The 15,978-nt window shown below is 43.3% G+C and overlaps 1 protein-coding gene across 3 annotated transcripts in view; it reads left to right on the top strand.

The window, feature by feature from the left end:
- ADCY8 (adenylate cyclase 8) overlaps nucleotides 1-15,978 on the top strand; it is a 215,293-nt gene that overhangs the window by 178,666 nt on the left and 20,649 nt on the right. For all 3 annotated transcript variants that reach the window (XM_049092737.1, XM_049092736.1, XM_049092735.1), the window contains 2 exons: nucleotides 250-422; nucleotides 9,263-9,341. In XM_049092737.1, coding sequence (XP_048948694.1) covers nucleotides 250-422; nucleotides 9,263-9,341 — 252 coding nt within the window. The remainder of the gene's footprint in view (nucleotides 1-249; nucleotides 423-9,262; nucleotides 9,342-15,978) is intronic.

The raw sequence follows: 15,978 nt of genomic DNA, 5'->3' as shown, positions 1-15,978 counted from the left end.
AGAGATTGAGGGTTGTAGCTTAGGGCTGTTGTAAATGGTCCCCAAACGCCAGAGAACGGAGGTTTTGGGAGGTGGTGAGGAAGTGATAAGTTCTGTTGGAGGCAATTGGACTTGAGTACAGCCTGAGGTCTCCAGACAGAGGTGCTCTGCTGCCATCTCCATCAGGAGACCCGTGAGCACCCAGGCCAAGGAAAGCCACCCTCCCACATTCCTGTTGAGTCTGACCACCTCCCCTCTCTCTGTTTCCAGTACTTTGTCTTCACTGGGGTGTTGGCCATGGTGACCTGTGCGGTATTCCTCCGCCTAAACTCTGTCCTGAAGCTGGCTGTGCTGCTGATTATGATTGCCATCTACGCCCTGCTGACTGAGACCATCTATGCAGGCCTCTTTCTGCGCTACGACAACCTGAATCACAGTGGAGAGTAAGTGCCCGCCATCACAGCTCAAAAAGCTCTCAACTCCTAGCAGGGAGATAGAACCATTGGGAAAATTATTGAGATGGTGTCACCAAAACTTGGGGACTGTTGAATGTTGAGTTCTAGTTCACAGCTCAGGCATTCGCTGGCTGACAAGTCTAGGCAAAATCCTTAGTTTTCAATTTTAAAATTTGGGCTGAAGAGTAACTGAAGAGTAACTCCAGTCTCCTCCAAACCTAATAATTTATGACTCCTTCCAATTTAGCAGCTCCAAGATGCATAGGGTCTGATTATAATTTGTCTGTGACAATATTAATAGTAGCAGCCACTGCGCATCAAACACTTGCTACATTCCTTGCACTGTATTATTTGCAAAATACAGGAAAGCACAAAAAATAAGATCTCAGGCTAGATTTTTAGACTTCTTGGGACAGAGTCAGAGATAAGGCAGATAAAGCCAGTGCAACTCCAGGACAGGGAAAGTGAAGGGAGAAAAGGTTGGGAGTAAAGACAAGCCAAAACGGTATTTTGTGCATTGTGAGGAGATTGAAAGGAGCCACTTAGCTCAGATGTCTCTGGATGGTCAGTGAGATGGGGAAGGCATCTCAAGTGGAGAAAGGGGGAGGAATATCCCAACTGGCTCCATCCCTTTCCTGTGTTTGCTGAGTCACAGCTCAGTCTCTGCATGAGCTTCCTGGTGACAGCCCCATGGGGAAACCAGACCCCACACCTGCAACATGGAGCCTCACCTGAGCCAGAAATGACAGAGGCAACCGGCCTCAGGTGTCGAAGCACAGGGCTTCCTGAGACCACAGTAAGGGGCCCACTGCATGAGAAAAAGATGAGGTCAAGATGGCCCAAATAGCTTCAGAAAATGTGCTGGAGACTAATCATATGAACATCTATGAACCAACGTCTGGAAATAAACAATGTGATAATGAATCATATTTACTTCTGCTTTCTTTTTTTAAGATTTATTTATTTATTAGAGAGAAAGAGAGAGAATCTCAAGCAGACTTCAGATTCTGCACTGATCGTGGAGCCCCATGGGGGGCTCGATCTCACAACCTTGAGATTGCCACCTGAGCCAAAATCAAGAGTCAGGCACTTAACCAACTGAGCCACTCAGGCACCCCTACTTCTGCATCTTTTAAAAGGATAAAGTATTTCAGATAATTTTGCTGAAGTTCTTGTTCCTGGCATTAATCTCCTCTTTCTCCTAAGGGCCAACTTCTAATGCACTTAATGTGTATCATTCCCATCTGTGTTTTTAAATACATATTTAGTTTTGTCTATATTATAAATTACTTAAAACTTTGTTTCATTGTCAAGGAATATTGCACTTTTTAGATACATATAGGTTGATATCCACAGATTTAGTTCTGCAGAGTGTTTCCACAATCTGCAACTATAATATGTTCTGATGATATAATAGGAGCGTCCCAAAACATACTTATCTTTTGACCTATTAATAGACATTCAGGTTATTAGCAGTTTTCCCTACTTAAAAAATGCTTCAGTGCCCATTATTGAAAACCTCTCCTGAAACTTACATCTAAAAGCAAACTTGCTGGATTGTGAAGATCTGTATTTTCCAGTTTATACATAATTACCAAATTGTATAAACAATCTCCCTCTCACAAGCAATGGTCCTTTTGCTCCTTATTCTCATCTTATTAGACTTTTAAAATTCCTATTGAATTTATGAGAGTGAATTTTACAACATTATTTGTACATTATTGTACATCTTTGATCATGAGCAAGTTTGGTTATTGACCATTTGGATCTCCTTTTAGGTGAACTGTCAGGTCATATCCTTTGGCTGGTTTTCTGTTAGCTTGTTTGCCTTTTTCTTACTGGATTTGCAAAAGTTCTTTATAAATTCTAGATGCTAATTTGTATCTGTCATGCGTGTGCATCAGACACTTTATGGTCATGACCCTGTTTGATCCTTGCAGCAACCGTCTGAGGAACACAGGCTCAGAAAGGTTAAACAATTTTCGTGGTGTATATGGCCAAAAAGAACAGATGTGGATTCAAACTCAGCTCTTCCCCGCTCCAAAGTCCACCTTTGTCAATACTGCATACATCTCTTCTAAGTCAAGCTGAAGAATCTCTCACCATATGCCCAGGGTTCAAAGAAAGTCAAGGCAGTTTCAAATCAGGTAAAATGGTTAGTGGCAATGGGTAGCCCATGGCCAAACAGAGGACGAAGGGATGTACAAACAAAATAAGCCACATTTGTGGTAAAAATAAAATTAAACCAGCTACAATTTAGTTGTTCAAAGGGGAACACAGCTTTAATGGACCAGCCAGTGCTTTGGCTTCAGATCCAGAGTCTGTTGCATTAGGAAGTCATTTCCCATCTCTGGGCCTCAGTCTACCAGTCAGTGAGATGGAATAGCTCTCCTCTCTCTGGGGCTGTGTGAGGCTCTGGTAGGCCTGGCACATAGTAGGTGATCCATAGCTGTGCATTCCTAGCCCCTCCCTCCTTCTTAGGAGAGAGGCTTTGTTCTGAATTCTGTTCTGAGGTCTTCAGGAAAAGCTTGTAGTGAAATTGTTAGGTAGGGTTGTAAGTGTCGATGCAATCCCAAGCTCATGGCTGCTGACATCTGAGTGTTTTTCTGTTTCTTTCTGAGTCAGGGTCAGTCATTGGAGAGTCTTGTATCAACTCACACCTGGCTCTCAGCAGATCTAAACTAATCATTCAGCCTTCTCTGTCCGCTGTGTTATAAATCAGCTGCTCAGTAACCACTGTGCAACCAGTTGGCAGCCGCAGTCTGCTCATGCTGTCGGGAAGTTAGCCAACATTTTAGGACCTGACATAGATTCATGGGATTCTGCTAGTTGTTGCTGGGGGCCAGGTACCCCTGTAAAGGAGACTGCAAAGAGCCTTACACCTGTTGCCTACTGCATCTCCAGCGAGCAGGTCCCAAATGCTTCAGACCAGCATCTCCCAGTCTGCACAGGATGCCTCTCAGTGACAACTCCACATCTCAGTGGGTGATGCTGAGCCCAAAACAGGAGAGGCACCCTCTCCCCCAGTATCTTATCAATCTTTGGAGATTCATCTTTCTCAGCATGACTTAAGGGAAGCAGTCTATCACAACATGTGTGAGTACATGTTTAGGAGGTAAGGCATTTAGGGTCAAACCCCAGCTCTGCCATCAGCCAGCTGTGTGATCCCGAGGGAATTCATGAAAAGTGACGATCTCACTAAGCATGGTTTTTCTCACCTGTAAAGTGGGGATAATGACTGCTTGCTCCTATGTTGTAAGAATATCTGATCATTCAAATGTGATCCCAGAAACTTAGCACAAGACCTGGCATAGAACAAGCTCTGGGGGGATCCCTGGGTGGCGCAGCGGTTTAGTGCCTGTCTTTGGCCCAGGGCGCGATCCTGGAGACCCGGGATCGAATCCCACGTCAGGATCCCGGTGCATGGAGCCCGCTTCTCCCTCTGCCTATGTCTCTGCCTCTCTCTCTCTCTCTCTCTCTCTGTGTGTGACTATCATAAATAAAATAAAAAGTAAAAAAAAAGAACAAGCACTGGATTAATATTAACAATTACTATCCTACATTTCCCCTCCATGCCGTAAATGCTGCTGTTCTAGAAAGATCCTTACTCTCATCTCTGGCGGCTGTCACCTAACTGCTGCCCCAGCCCCCAATCCTGATTCACCCCTCTCAAAGCCATCAGAGCCATCTGGTCAACTCATTATCCTTCTTAAAACCCTGAAGGGGCTCCAGGGCACCTGGGTGACTCAGTTGGTTGAGCATCCAACCCTTGATTTTGGGTCAGGTCGTGATCTCAGGGTCCTGAAATCCAACCCTGTGTCAGGCTCCATACTCAGCAGGGAGTCTATTTGGGATTTTGTCTCTCCTTCTGCTACTCCCCACCTCACTCCCACCCCCACCTAAACACTCTCTCTAAGGGCCTCTTTATTGCCTCTAAAAAGCAAAAAGCCCTATTTCTCAAGGACTCCACATGTCCCTGATCTGGCCACCATGAATCCCCTAATCTATCCTTCTGAAGCTCCAAAGACCACCATGTATACATCCTGTGTTCCAGCTATGGGTGAGCATCTGCACGTTCCCCTGCCAGATGCGTCCATCTCCCTATTTCCAATCCATCCCTCTCAAGGTCCAACTCAAGGACAGTAAAGCCCTCTCTGATCATTCCTCATTTTCTAATCAGTGCCCATCATCTTTCATCATTGCACTTCTCCCTCTGTGTTGCAAGCATTGATTTTCTTGTCTTCCTCTTCCATTAGAGTAGGAGCTTTTGAGGGCAAGAGCCATTACTCGTGCTTGAATTTTGGCACATAGGAGAGTCTCTGGCAGCAGGTGTCCAATTAAAAATTTGTTGAGTGAAACATTAAACAAATGACTGAAAGAAGCATTAGCTACTTGGGAATTATCTTCCACTGTTGACTCACAGCAAGCTGTGTCATCTCTCCACAACCTCTATGATTATTGCTCACCATCACCCTGAAACAAAGTATGTTCCCCATCCCGTAAGCACTTACATGTCCCACCTTTGCTAGACCCTGAAGATTCACGAATGAATCAGACATTATTCTCATTTTCAAGGATCTTAGGGGCAAGTAATTATAAGTAAGTGCATATAGGAAGGCATGGGAGCTACTGGGAAAGTATCACTAAGATGTCAATTGACAGCCAGGCTTCACCATTCACTGGACCAGTGAACTAGAGTGAGGCATTGAACAACTGAGCCTCAGTTTCTTCTTTCCTGGAATATGGCTAATAGTATCTTAATAACTGAGATGACAATTAAAGAGGAACATGTATGTAAAGTGTTACTACAGATATGACATAAGAACAGCACTTTGCAAATGTAGTCATTAGCATAGCGACAGAATAAAGCATCATTCAAACTGGCTGGTTTATTTTGAGTTTCAAAAGGGGAAACAAGAGCTAATGGCTAGGGCAGCCCAGGTGGCTCAGTGGTTTAGTGCCGCCTTCAGCGCAGGGCCTGATCCTGGAGACCCGGGATCGAGTCCCACATCAGGCTCCCTACATGGAGCCTACTTCTCCCTCTACTTGTGTCTCTACCTCTCTCTCTCTCTGTGTCTGTCATGAATAAATAAATAAGATCTTTTTTTAAAAAGTGCTAATGGCTAAACTAAGAATTTGGCATCAGATGCGTGGTGGCTAAAGCTCTGAACTTGGCGCTTGAGATGTAAATGCTCATCCTGGCCCCGATACAAATCAGTGGTATGAGCTTGGACCTCAGCTGCTCCCTGGTCCTCAATCTTAAATCTATAAAATAAAAGCCACACAAGGGCTATCAACATTGTCTATTATATACATAATGTGGAATAGAATGGATCCACCCAAACTTGCCTTGTGAAGTATTTAATTACATGGAATTATTTTCATAATATATATACTACAGTACAGAAGTAGGTCATGAAAATAGTAGGAACCATAGAATCCTAAATGTGTAAACATATTTTTGCATGGAGGAAAAGGAAATGACATTTAGTTGCCTCCAAAATATTTTTTAAAGATTTATTTATCTTAGAGAGAGAGAGGAAGACCTGGGGGAGGGGCATAGGGAGAGGGAGAAAAATCCTCAAGCAGACTCCACCTGAGTATGGAACCTGACAGAGGCTTGATCCCAGGACCCTGAGATCATGACCTGAGCCAAAATCAAGGGTCAGACGCTCAACCGACTGAGCCACCCAGAATGCCCCCTCATTAGCTCCAAAATATTAACCACTGTTTTGTCTGGGTGGTAGGCATAAGAACAATCTTTATTTTCTTATTTGTAAATTTATATTAGCTTCCAAATTTAACACCATTAGCATAAATACTTCTGTAATGAGTAACACTCAAATTAAACATTAATTTTTATGAGACATCAGATAGGATGCTCTCTAAAGACTGTTAAAGCTTTTGAGAATGAATATTATTCTACATGTATTTTCACTTAATTATGTGCCTTTCTATTAGCAAAGGGAGATGGTCCTATTAATTCCATGATTTTATTAGCATAAATAAATTAGTCAAAATGTCCCTGGTTTTAAGTCTCTGCCACTCATTATCAAGGCAAGTGTTATAACTTCATACACATTTTGGTCATTTGGGTCTCTTAGAAGTTCTTCAAAGAATCACAGAAGCTACCAGGAAAAAAAAAAGTCCTTCTAAACTCAAATAACAATCATTTCTGTATATTCCTTGGCCTGACCAACTTGCTGTGCATATTTTGCAATCTTGACTCTGGCCCTCATTTTTCCATGCGAAATAAAGCTTAAAGACTAAGAAACCGTTCATAATCATTTTCTCTTACTTTTCCTCTGAATCTAGCCAGCTCCTTATTTGTGGTCGACCTCTGCTTTCAAGAGATATTTGTGTTTTCTCTTGAAAGTATGCTATACGTGATAAATTGCTGGCCTTACAAAGGTCTTTGACATCCCAAAGGAAAGGATGTCAGAAGTGCGTGGGAGAACAGGAGTTTGGGCAGGGCGGGCAGGGCGCACTCAGGAGGAGTTAAATTCAGGATGTCTTCCATTCAAATGAATCTATGCAAAGAAGGGATTTGTTTAAAGCATCACCACCAGGTGCAGTAACAGATGCTGGCAGCTTTTAAACCAGGTAGCTAAGCAAGATATATGCCCCACACCTATAGAGCCCATCCTACTTTTAGGAAGTCTTATCACCCTTGAAGACTCAGCCCTGTGTTCTCAGGACACCCATCCTGGGTTACTTTCTCGTCCCATGTATTCCCATGGCAACAGGATGTAGTTTAACAAAGGAGCATACTGTGTTATGAACTGATCTCTGTGTTTGCTTCTTTCCTTTACTGGACTGTTTTGAAGGCAAGGACCATGTGCCTTCTTCATTTTCCATATCCCAGCATGTGCCCGACACACAGTAGTGCTCAATAATTGTATCACTGAGGCCACAGACAGCAGACACAATAATGAGGACCATCTATTATTAGCATCTTATCTCTGAGGAAAAGCAGATGGAACTAGGAATTCACAAATCTGAATCTTGTGCCAGCCCACAGACATCCTGGCCCCCTGGGTCCCTGTAGGCACAAGAGCTCCCCAGGAGAAAGCACATTTCTGTTCCTGAGTTCCTGTCCTATCTGCCCAGCCCGACTGGGCCCCGCCCTGGATCAGTTGGGAGGGTCTTTTAAAAAACGTTAGGCAAGAGGCTGATCTTGGCAGCTGGGCTCACGCCCCCACTGCCTGAGCCCAGGGCTACTCCTGCTTATCTCCAGTAAGGAGAGGAAAAGGAAGGCCGGAGACCACCTGGGTGCCACCATATCAATGTTCACACACACACACACACACACACACACAACGCCTCCCTCTACTCACTGCATCTCGTCTCTGAAGCCCCCCCTGTGTCCTTAGGCCTCATCAGAGTTAAGTCACTCCTGAGTATGTGCATGTTTGGAGTTGTGGTTAGGAGACAATAAAACAGAGAGTGGCATGATCTGGTTTTCATGACACAGAAGATTCTGGTGACCATGTAGGAAGTAGATAGATGGTGGAGGGCAATACTGGGGGTACTGGAACTCATGGTGGCTGGACTCAGGTGTTAGAGGTAGAGATGGAGAGAGTGGAGGACTTGGGGGGTAATTGGAGTAGAAGAGCAGACAGGATTTGGATATTGAGGAGGTGAGGGCTGACTCCTAGGTTTGCCTTTGTACTTGGCTCAAGCACCGGGGTGAGTGGCTGAGGGGGGCATTGCCTGAGACGGAGAAAGGAGGTGATGGAAAGCAAGTCTCATGTCCCCAGAAACGACTTGTCTAAAACATTTTTATCCTGAGTGTTCTTCATTAGCCAATGGAAGCCTGTCAAGGTGACTCTCTATTGCCACAAATCACCTCTGTCCACTGCCAGAGCTCACAATATAATTCCTTAAGATGACAGAAGAGGAGGACTTAGGTGGTTCAGTGGTTGAGCGTCTGCCTTTGGCTCAGGTCGTGATCCCAGGGTCCTGGGATCGAGTCCTATATCAGCTCTCCACAGGGACCTTGCTTCTCCCTCTGCCTGTGTCTCTGCCTCTCTCTGTATGTCTTTCATGAATAAATAAATATTTAAAAAATAGTAAAATGAAATTAAAAAACCACACTTTTGCCACTGACCATCTTCAGTTGCCCCCTGGTTTGGTCTCCTGGAAGAGCTCAAGACAGGCCAGACCAGCAACACTTCACCTTGTGCCCCAACAAGGACTGTGAATGGAGCATTTTGGTGGGGGGAAGGGTGTCAGTCCAGAAGGAGATGACGCACAGAGAACAAAGACTTTATTAAAAGATACGAGAATTGAAACGGGGATTATAACAGTGCCTGACTCACAGAACTGATATAATAATTTTAAAAATTGATAAAAGAATTAAAATAGCCCCCAATTCATAGAATTGATTTAAGAATCTAAGTGAAAGCACTTAGAACAGAGGTGGCCATGTCATCAGCACCATGTACCTGTCTCTGAAGGAGAATAGCATCTAAAGAGAAAGGAAGGGATCCTTGTCTTCACACGGATTTTTGTGATGAGAAAGTTTCAAAGCTCTTTGAAGCCTGGAAGTGTCCCACAAAGGGAAAACATTGTTATCAATGTGAGTGCGCTGTTGAGACACTAGACTCTAGCATCAGCCACCAGGTGTGACCTCATACCTTTGAGAATCCGCTGATTTCTGAATCAGCCTATGTGGGAACCCTCAGACAGCATCCACTGGGTGCTCAACAAATATTTGCCCCTTTCTGTTTTCCCCTCTCCTTCCTGAACCTGGTCTCCTATTGAGTCTCCTTGGGGTCCCTCCATGGTTATAACCATACCACCACTTGCCTTTCTTCTTCCAACAGAGATTTTCTGGGGACCAAGGAGGCGTCGCTGCTGCTAATGGCCATGTTCCTGCTTGCTGTGTTTTACCACGGACAGCAGGTAATCTGACATTTTGCTCTAACCCCCCTCGGCTACATGGTGTTTCCCATTGCCCTGAAACCAGCCTGCGAGGCCTCTGCTCTTCCATGCAGCAAATGACCACCAGCTGCCTGCAGCAAGTTGCGATTCTTAATGAATCGATTCCTATTAAGAACCACCTAAAAACAAAAACAAAAACAAAAACAAAAACCAAACCCTAGAGAAGATGATTTGGCAAGCCAGGTGGTTTTAATGCCTTTCAGGTAGTTCTCTTTCAAAGAGGTCATTGTTACGAGGAAGGGGGGGAAAAAAGCTTTCAATTTCTGCCTGAAGCAAACTGAGATCTCTCCCAATTTCATTATTGCCTACATAAAATCATTGCTGGAGAAGTTGTGTGCTGTGCTAGGTCAACATGCAGGTCTGAGGATCAGCTGGGCCCAGGTTCCAGTCCTACCTCAGACTCTCGGTTTGTGGCCTTAAGCAAGTCGCTTGTCTCCCTGAACCGAGATCAGGTCTAAATTAGGATAGTAACACCTGAATGGGGCTGTTTTGAAGAATCGTTTGAGATTCTCAGGTGCAGCATTTTCCACACTGCCTTACATAAGTATAGGAAGTGCTTCATTACTTACTTGTTTAAGCAGATAAAGTGCCTAAAGTGTATTGATGCCACTTGCCTATGAGCCTCTACTCTGCCGGGGTCTGGGGCGGGCGCTGTGGCTGGCTCTGTACAAAACCCCATCCCTGACCCCAAAGGTTCCAGTCTCCTGGACGAACCCTAAATGATGGGATGAGGGACCTGCTATGTGTGGATCAGGCTGTCTGAGGACTTCATGATTTGGAAGGACAAGAAACTATTCTGCATGGGAGTGTGATACCAGGCTTTGCCCCAGGGGGTGAGGAGGTGGTTACCTGCTGTAGCCAGTAGGACTTTCCATCCATGCGGACTCAGACCATGATGCTGCGGTGTTCATCAGCTGGGGTGATTTTCTCTCCCTGCTAAAGCCAGGCCCAGCCAGCTTCACTGCCCTGGCCTGGATCCTGGTCCATCTTTCTCTGGTCTGCATGCATTAAAAAAAAAAAAAAAAAAGTAACCAGAAAAGGGGGAAAACAAAACAGGAAGACTCTCAGCTAGAGCAAAAATAGAAACCTAGCACTGAGAAATCACCATGGAAACGGGGAGGTAATAAACCCTGAGAAACCCTGAAACAGCCCCAAACCCCTAGAACCTAGAAATGCATACAAAGTTATATGTAATAAGGGGGATGGTAAATGTAGTCAAGGGGGAGAAAGAGAAATATAAAGACTTGACAAGGGGGAAGAGTTAGTGTGTATCAAGCTCCTACCATGGGCCTGGATTATCTGATGTCATCCTCCCAACGACCCAGAATGGTAGTTAACTACCAGTCTCATTTTACAGATGACGAAAGTCATGCTACTCATCTAGTCAGTAGGAGGACCAGATTCAAATCCAGATCTTTCTCCAGAGCCCACCCTTACCACTTCTCTAGACTGGAGACAGAAAGAAGTTAATATTCTTAACCTGTAAGGAGAAAAGGATGATAGTTGCTGCTTGGAGTTGGAGAAGCTAACACAATGGCCCAGGACATTCAATCTTGCAGTGTGTCGTTGATTTGGTTTTTAATGTGAGCAGAATTTATGGCAAAACACTGAGCCAAATGTCAAAACCTAGCCACCGCCAGAACTCCTGTAGTTAGATAATTCTGGCTATCTGTCAGAGCTGGGGTCATATATTCCATGTCTTTTTTTATTATTTTTTTTTATTCATAAGGGACACAGAGAGAGAGAGAGAGAGAAGCAGAGACACAGGCAAAGGGAGAAGCAGGCTCCCTGCAAAGAACCCGATGTGGGACTTGATCCCAGGACCTGGGATCATGACCTAAGCCAAAGGCAGATGCTCAACTACTGAGCCACCCAGGTGCTCCTCTTCCGTCATTTCAAGGAATTTTATTTTGTGCTTTGACAATGCCTTTTCTCAATACCCTTTTAACATTCTGACTCAATGTATTTTATTCTCTGGTTTTCCTGGGAAACAGACAACCTAACCATGTTAAGGTTATGCATAAAGGAAGAGTATATTCATGCATAGTGAGGATCTGAGTGTTTAAGTGACATCTGATATTTCTCCTTCTAATTTTTAACTTTCAAAAGGCTCTAAAATGACATAACCACATCCCCCAATAGTAGCGTTACAGGTCTATAGGCTCTGATGTTGGGGAGAAGTATTCAAACCCCAACTCCGCCGCTTAGTAGATATGCGACCTTCAGCAATTTACTTAATTTTCTGAGTCTCACTCCTCTTGCCTGTAAAATAGGTGTGCTAAGAACAGGTTCTACTTCATAGGGTTGTTACAAGATTATATGAGAATGTTACAAGATTGTATGAGAAATCCCAGTAGTTTGCACACAGAATACGTTTTCAAAAATTGGAAGCTATGAATGTTTCACTTGGAAAACAGATCTGCCGCTGAGAAAACAGGAAAAGTATTACTATACATCTGGTCCCAAGTCACTGAGGCCATAAAGCCAATAAGGAACACCAGACAGCAACAGGAACCCAAAACTTCCAGGTCTCTTTTGTCTCCACACCTGTCCCTGTCCCTCTCTACCAGAGGAGGCTTTTGGTGTCACTTGCATCACTTCTGCATCGTCTGTCTACAGCATTTGTCAGGCTCCTGTTTCTCTGAACCCAGTCTGTCCACTCCTGAGTCTGCTACCTGTTTCTACCAGTTTTTCTTTGTGACTCAGTTTTTTAAAAGGTTGAATAATGCCCATAGCTGCATGGTGCACAGCAGCAGCCTGGTAATTAGACATCACCAGAGGGACAGAGGGAGTTATATAAGTGAACAATTGGGAAATTTCATCTTGCACATATGTGGAAGTGAGATGCCATCACTTCCTCCTCCTCCAAGGCAGGTGAGCATTCTAAACATCGGAAAGAGAGAGCAGTCACATGTCTACCACCTTGCCTGGTTCCCTTGCAGCCCTGAGGTGTGGGCTTTGCCTCAGGGGCTCCATTTATGGCAGAGGAAGACACACCAATGGATGGGGACAGAGATTAAGTCTTCAGCCACTTACTTCTGGGTCAGATAAAGACAGGCACCAGGACTGTGTGACTTAGAAGGAAAGATCCAAGCATTAGAACTAAATATTCCTTTTTTTTAGAGAGAGAGAAAGAATGAAATAGAGAAAGAGAGAGAGCATGTAGTGGGGAAGAGAGGGAAAGAGAGAATCCCAAGCAGGCTCCATACCTAGCATGGAATCCAATGTGGAGCTCAATCTCATGACCCTGAGATCATGACCTCAGCTGAAATCAAGAGTCAGATGCATAACCAACTGAGCCATTCAGGTGCTCCTGGAACCACATATTCTTAAATTTGAGTCTCAGCAATGTCGCTGGGAGGATGACTGACATTGAGAAACTCAAGGCCCAAGAACCACCATTTCTTTACTTGTAAGGAGAAAAGGATGATAGTTGTTGCCTTGGAGTTGGAGAATGGCTCCATGAGGTCAAGTACATATAGCACAGGGGTCAAGAGTCATAGCTTGGCATCAGAATGCCCTGACTTTGCCTTACTGTGACTCCATTTCCTCACCTGTGAAATGGGAATAATACAGTATCTAATGAGCTTCAGTGTATAGGAAGTTTTTAGAACAGTGCCTGGTCCAAGGCAAGAGCTGGACCAGCATTAGCTCTCCTTATGTGCTAAGAGCCTGGCACAAAGCTTATGAATAATATGTGTTCATTCCTTTGGTACTCTTCTCATAGAGCCACTTCCCTAATGGTTTGATGAAAATCAAGAAGGAGATTGCACTTCCATGTCAGTTGACATTTCTTGACCAAATGCTAAGGAATTTTCACTTTTAAAAATTCACTGCCTGAAAAAAAAAAAAATTCACTGCCTGGGTGGCTCAGTGGATCCTGCATCAGGATCCCCACAGGGAGTCTGCTTCTCCCTCTACCTATGTCTCTGCCTCTGTGTGTGTGTGTGTGTCTTTCATGAATAAATAAATAAATATTAAAGAAAAGAAAGAAAGAAAGAAAGAAAGAAAGAAAGAAAGAAAGAAAGAAAGAAACTCACTGCCCATGCCTTCCTTGTGCTGTCCACATCTGCTCTAACCATTGTGTTGAAATTATCTCTTTCCTTAACATGTTCACCTGTCTCTTGTTTTTCTCCCTTGACCAATGAGCTGAGAGCAAATCAAAGGAAGAGTTTCACACATCTTCATACACCCAGCACCGTGCTCGTAGTAGGTGCACTATATGCTAGACCTTTAGTAAGCTGGAAAGGCTTACTTTCCTTCCCCAGGCATTTAATAATAGGCGATGCCTCCCTGCTTGAGACTTGCTTTGTCAAGAGGCAGAGCTTGTACTCGGATGAGAGTCTCTTGATGGACATCCCTTCAACGCAGTGACCAGCCGTCACATGGCTGACATGTAAAACGTGTTCTTGTAACTGGGAAATCCTAGCTGAAATCAACTGTAGGACTCCAGATTTCCCTCCCTGTGTTTCCAAGTTGAATTCAATCAGATGAAAGGTTTTCAATAGAAAATAAATAAAAGACGATCTCCTGCTTCAACCAATCATGCATTTTTAAGGGAGATAACAAAACATTTCATTCAGATAAAAAAATACTGTCCTGCAACTTGACAAATTAAAATTTGATGCTCTTGAATCTGGAGGGGAAAAAGCTAAAGCACAGCTTTGATCTGACCTTATCCACTGTTGCCTTAAAGTGCAGTAGTATTTTATAAATCTATATTTTAGACATTTCAGAATTCTTTTGCATGTAATCATGTGATTTGATTCACATAATAAATCCATATAATAATCCATGCCTCTTGGACTAGACACAATGGAGACTATTATCCTTATTTTTTCAAAGGGGAACCAAAATACAAGAAGTCAAATGACTTTCCCAAGGTCACACAGCTAAACAGTCAAGACCAGCATTCTTTTGTGCAACCTGCTGCCTCCACTCACTTTTTGTTCTTATGGAACATTTCAAACCTATACAAAAGCTTATGAAATGCATAATGATCTCACAACTTCAACAATCATGAACTCCTGTGTCTTTTCTTGCCTGTCTCCCTATTCTTTTTGCTCATCTCTCCTTCCCAATTATTTTGAAGCAAATTCCAGATGTCCTGCTATTTCATCTGTAAATGTTTCAATATACATCTAATCAAGATAGAGAATTTTAACCTAATCACAATGCTATTAGACACTTTAGAAAAAGAAAATGCTGTTTCTTTAACATTGTCAAATCTCTAGGCCCTGGTTCAATTTCTTAATTGGTTTATAATTATATTTTTTAAGTGTATTTACTTGATTTGGGTTGCAAAGAAAATCTGTGTATTGCCATTGGTTGATATCATTTGTCTGTTAATTTATAAGATTACTCTCCATATCTTTTTTTCTGGCAATATTTGGTGAGAGTCATCTAACTTCTATAATGCTTCCCAGTTTAGAGTTTGCATCCTCTTGGGGCATTAAACACAGTCTGTTGTCCATTGTTTTTCCTGCATTGGTAGTTATGTTTAGAAACTTGTTGAGATTCAGGTTCAATTTTTTTTCTACAAAAATAAACATATTTTTGGTTGGTTTTGTGGATTATTGTTATCAGGCATGTAATATCTGCTCATATTTTTTTATTAGCAGCTATTGACAGGAATAGCCTTTGTTCTTTTATTTCATAGGTGATGATACCTCGATTCTATCAATACTCCATTAAGTCATTAGAGAGAATACAGTTTGAAGGAGAGTCTACTCCTCCAAGTGCAGCTCATAAAACAAAGTCAGGATAAATACTTAATTATTTCTCTGTCACTGTGTTCCCCATAAGTTTCCCAGTCAATCTGTCCCCAAACACCATCCAGAGATGATCAAAGAGCTCGTGTCTTAAGTGTCATTCTGACCTCTCACATGCTACTGTATTCTCTGTGCTTCAATCTATTGCAATCATTATCCTTATTAAAGCTCAATTTGTCACATCTTTGACATGTGACGGCCTGTTCACGTAACCCCCATAGTTTCTGGGAGTCTTCTTACTCTCTGGTGTGAAAAGATGGTCCAGACTTGTACATGTTCTGCCCTAAACTTTGGCCATTTCTGCAAAGAGTGCGAGCTCATTTTTGTAGCAATTGACATTTGGAAACCACAGGCTGGACACTGGGAGTTCCCACTGCTGCTAGATTTTCATTATTTCTAGGCTTTAAAAAATATATTCTACTTATTTATTCCTGAGAGACACAGAGAGAGGGACAGAGACATAGGCAGAGGGAGAGGCAGAGACATAGGCTCCTGCAGGGAGCCTAATGTAGGACTAGATCCCGGGACCCTGGGCTCCCGACCTGAGCTAAAGGCAGATGCTCAACCACTGAGCCACCCAGCTGCCCCTATTGACTAGGCTTTTATATCAGTGGGCCAACCTAGAAAATATATATATACCATGAATTCATAGTGATACTTACTGGCTTTTGTCTTAGACCCATCAGTTTTATATCCTTTATATCTGCACTTCTTTTTTCCCTTCCCAGAAATACCAGTTCTCAGTGACATCAATACAATTACCCATTTGCTTTATCCTGCAATTCACATGCAGTAGTCTAAGAGTAATGATACAGACACTACCACCT

This window comes from Canis lupus, chromosome 13 (genome assembly GCF_003254725.2).
Source record: "Canis lupus dingo isolate Sandy chromosome 13, ASM325472v2, whole genome shotgun sequence".
NCBI lineage: Eukaryota > Metazoa > Chordata > Mammalia > Carnivora > Canidae > Canis > Canis lupus.
The sequence above is the reverse complement of the archived record's forward strand: the minus strand, read 5'-3'. Positions and strand labels throughout refer to the sequence as shown.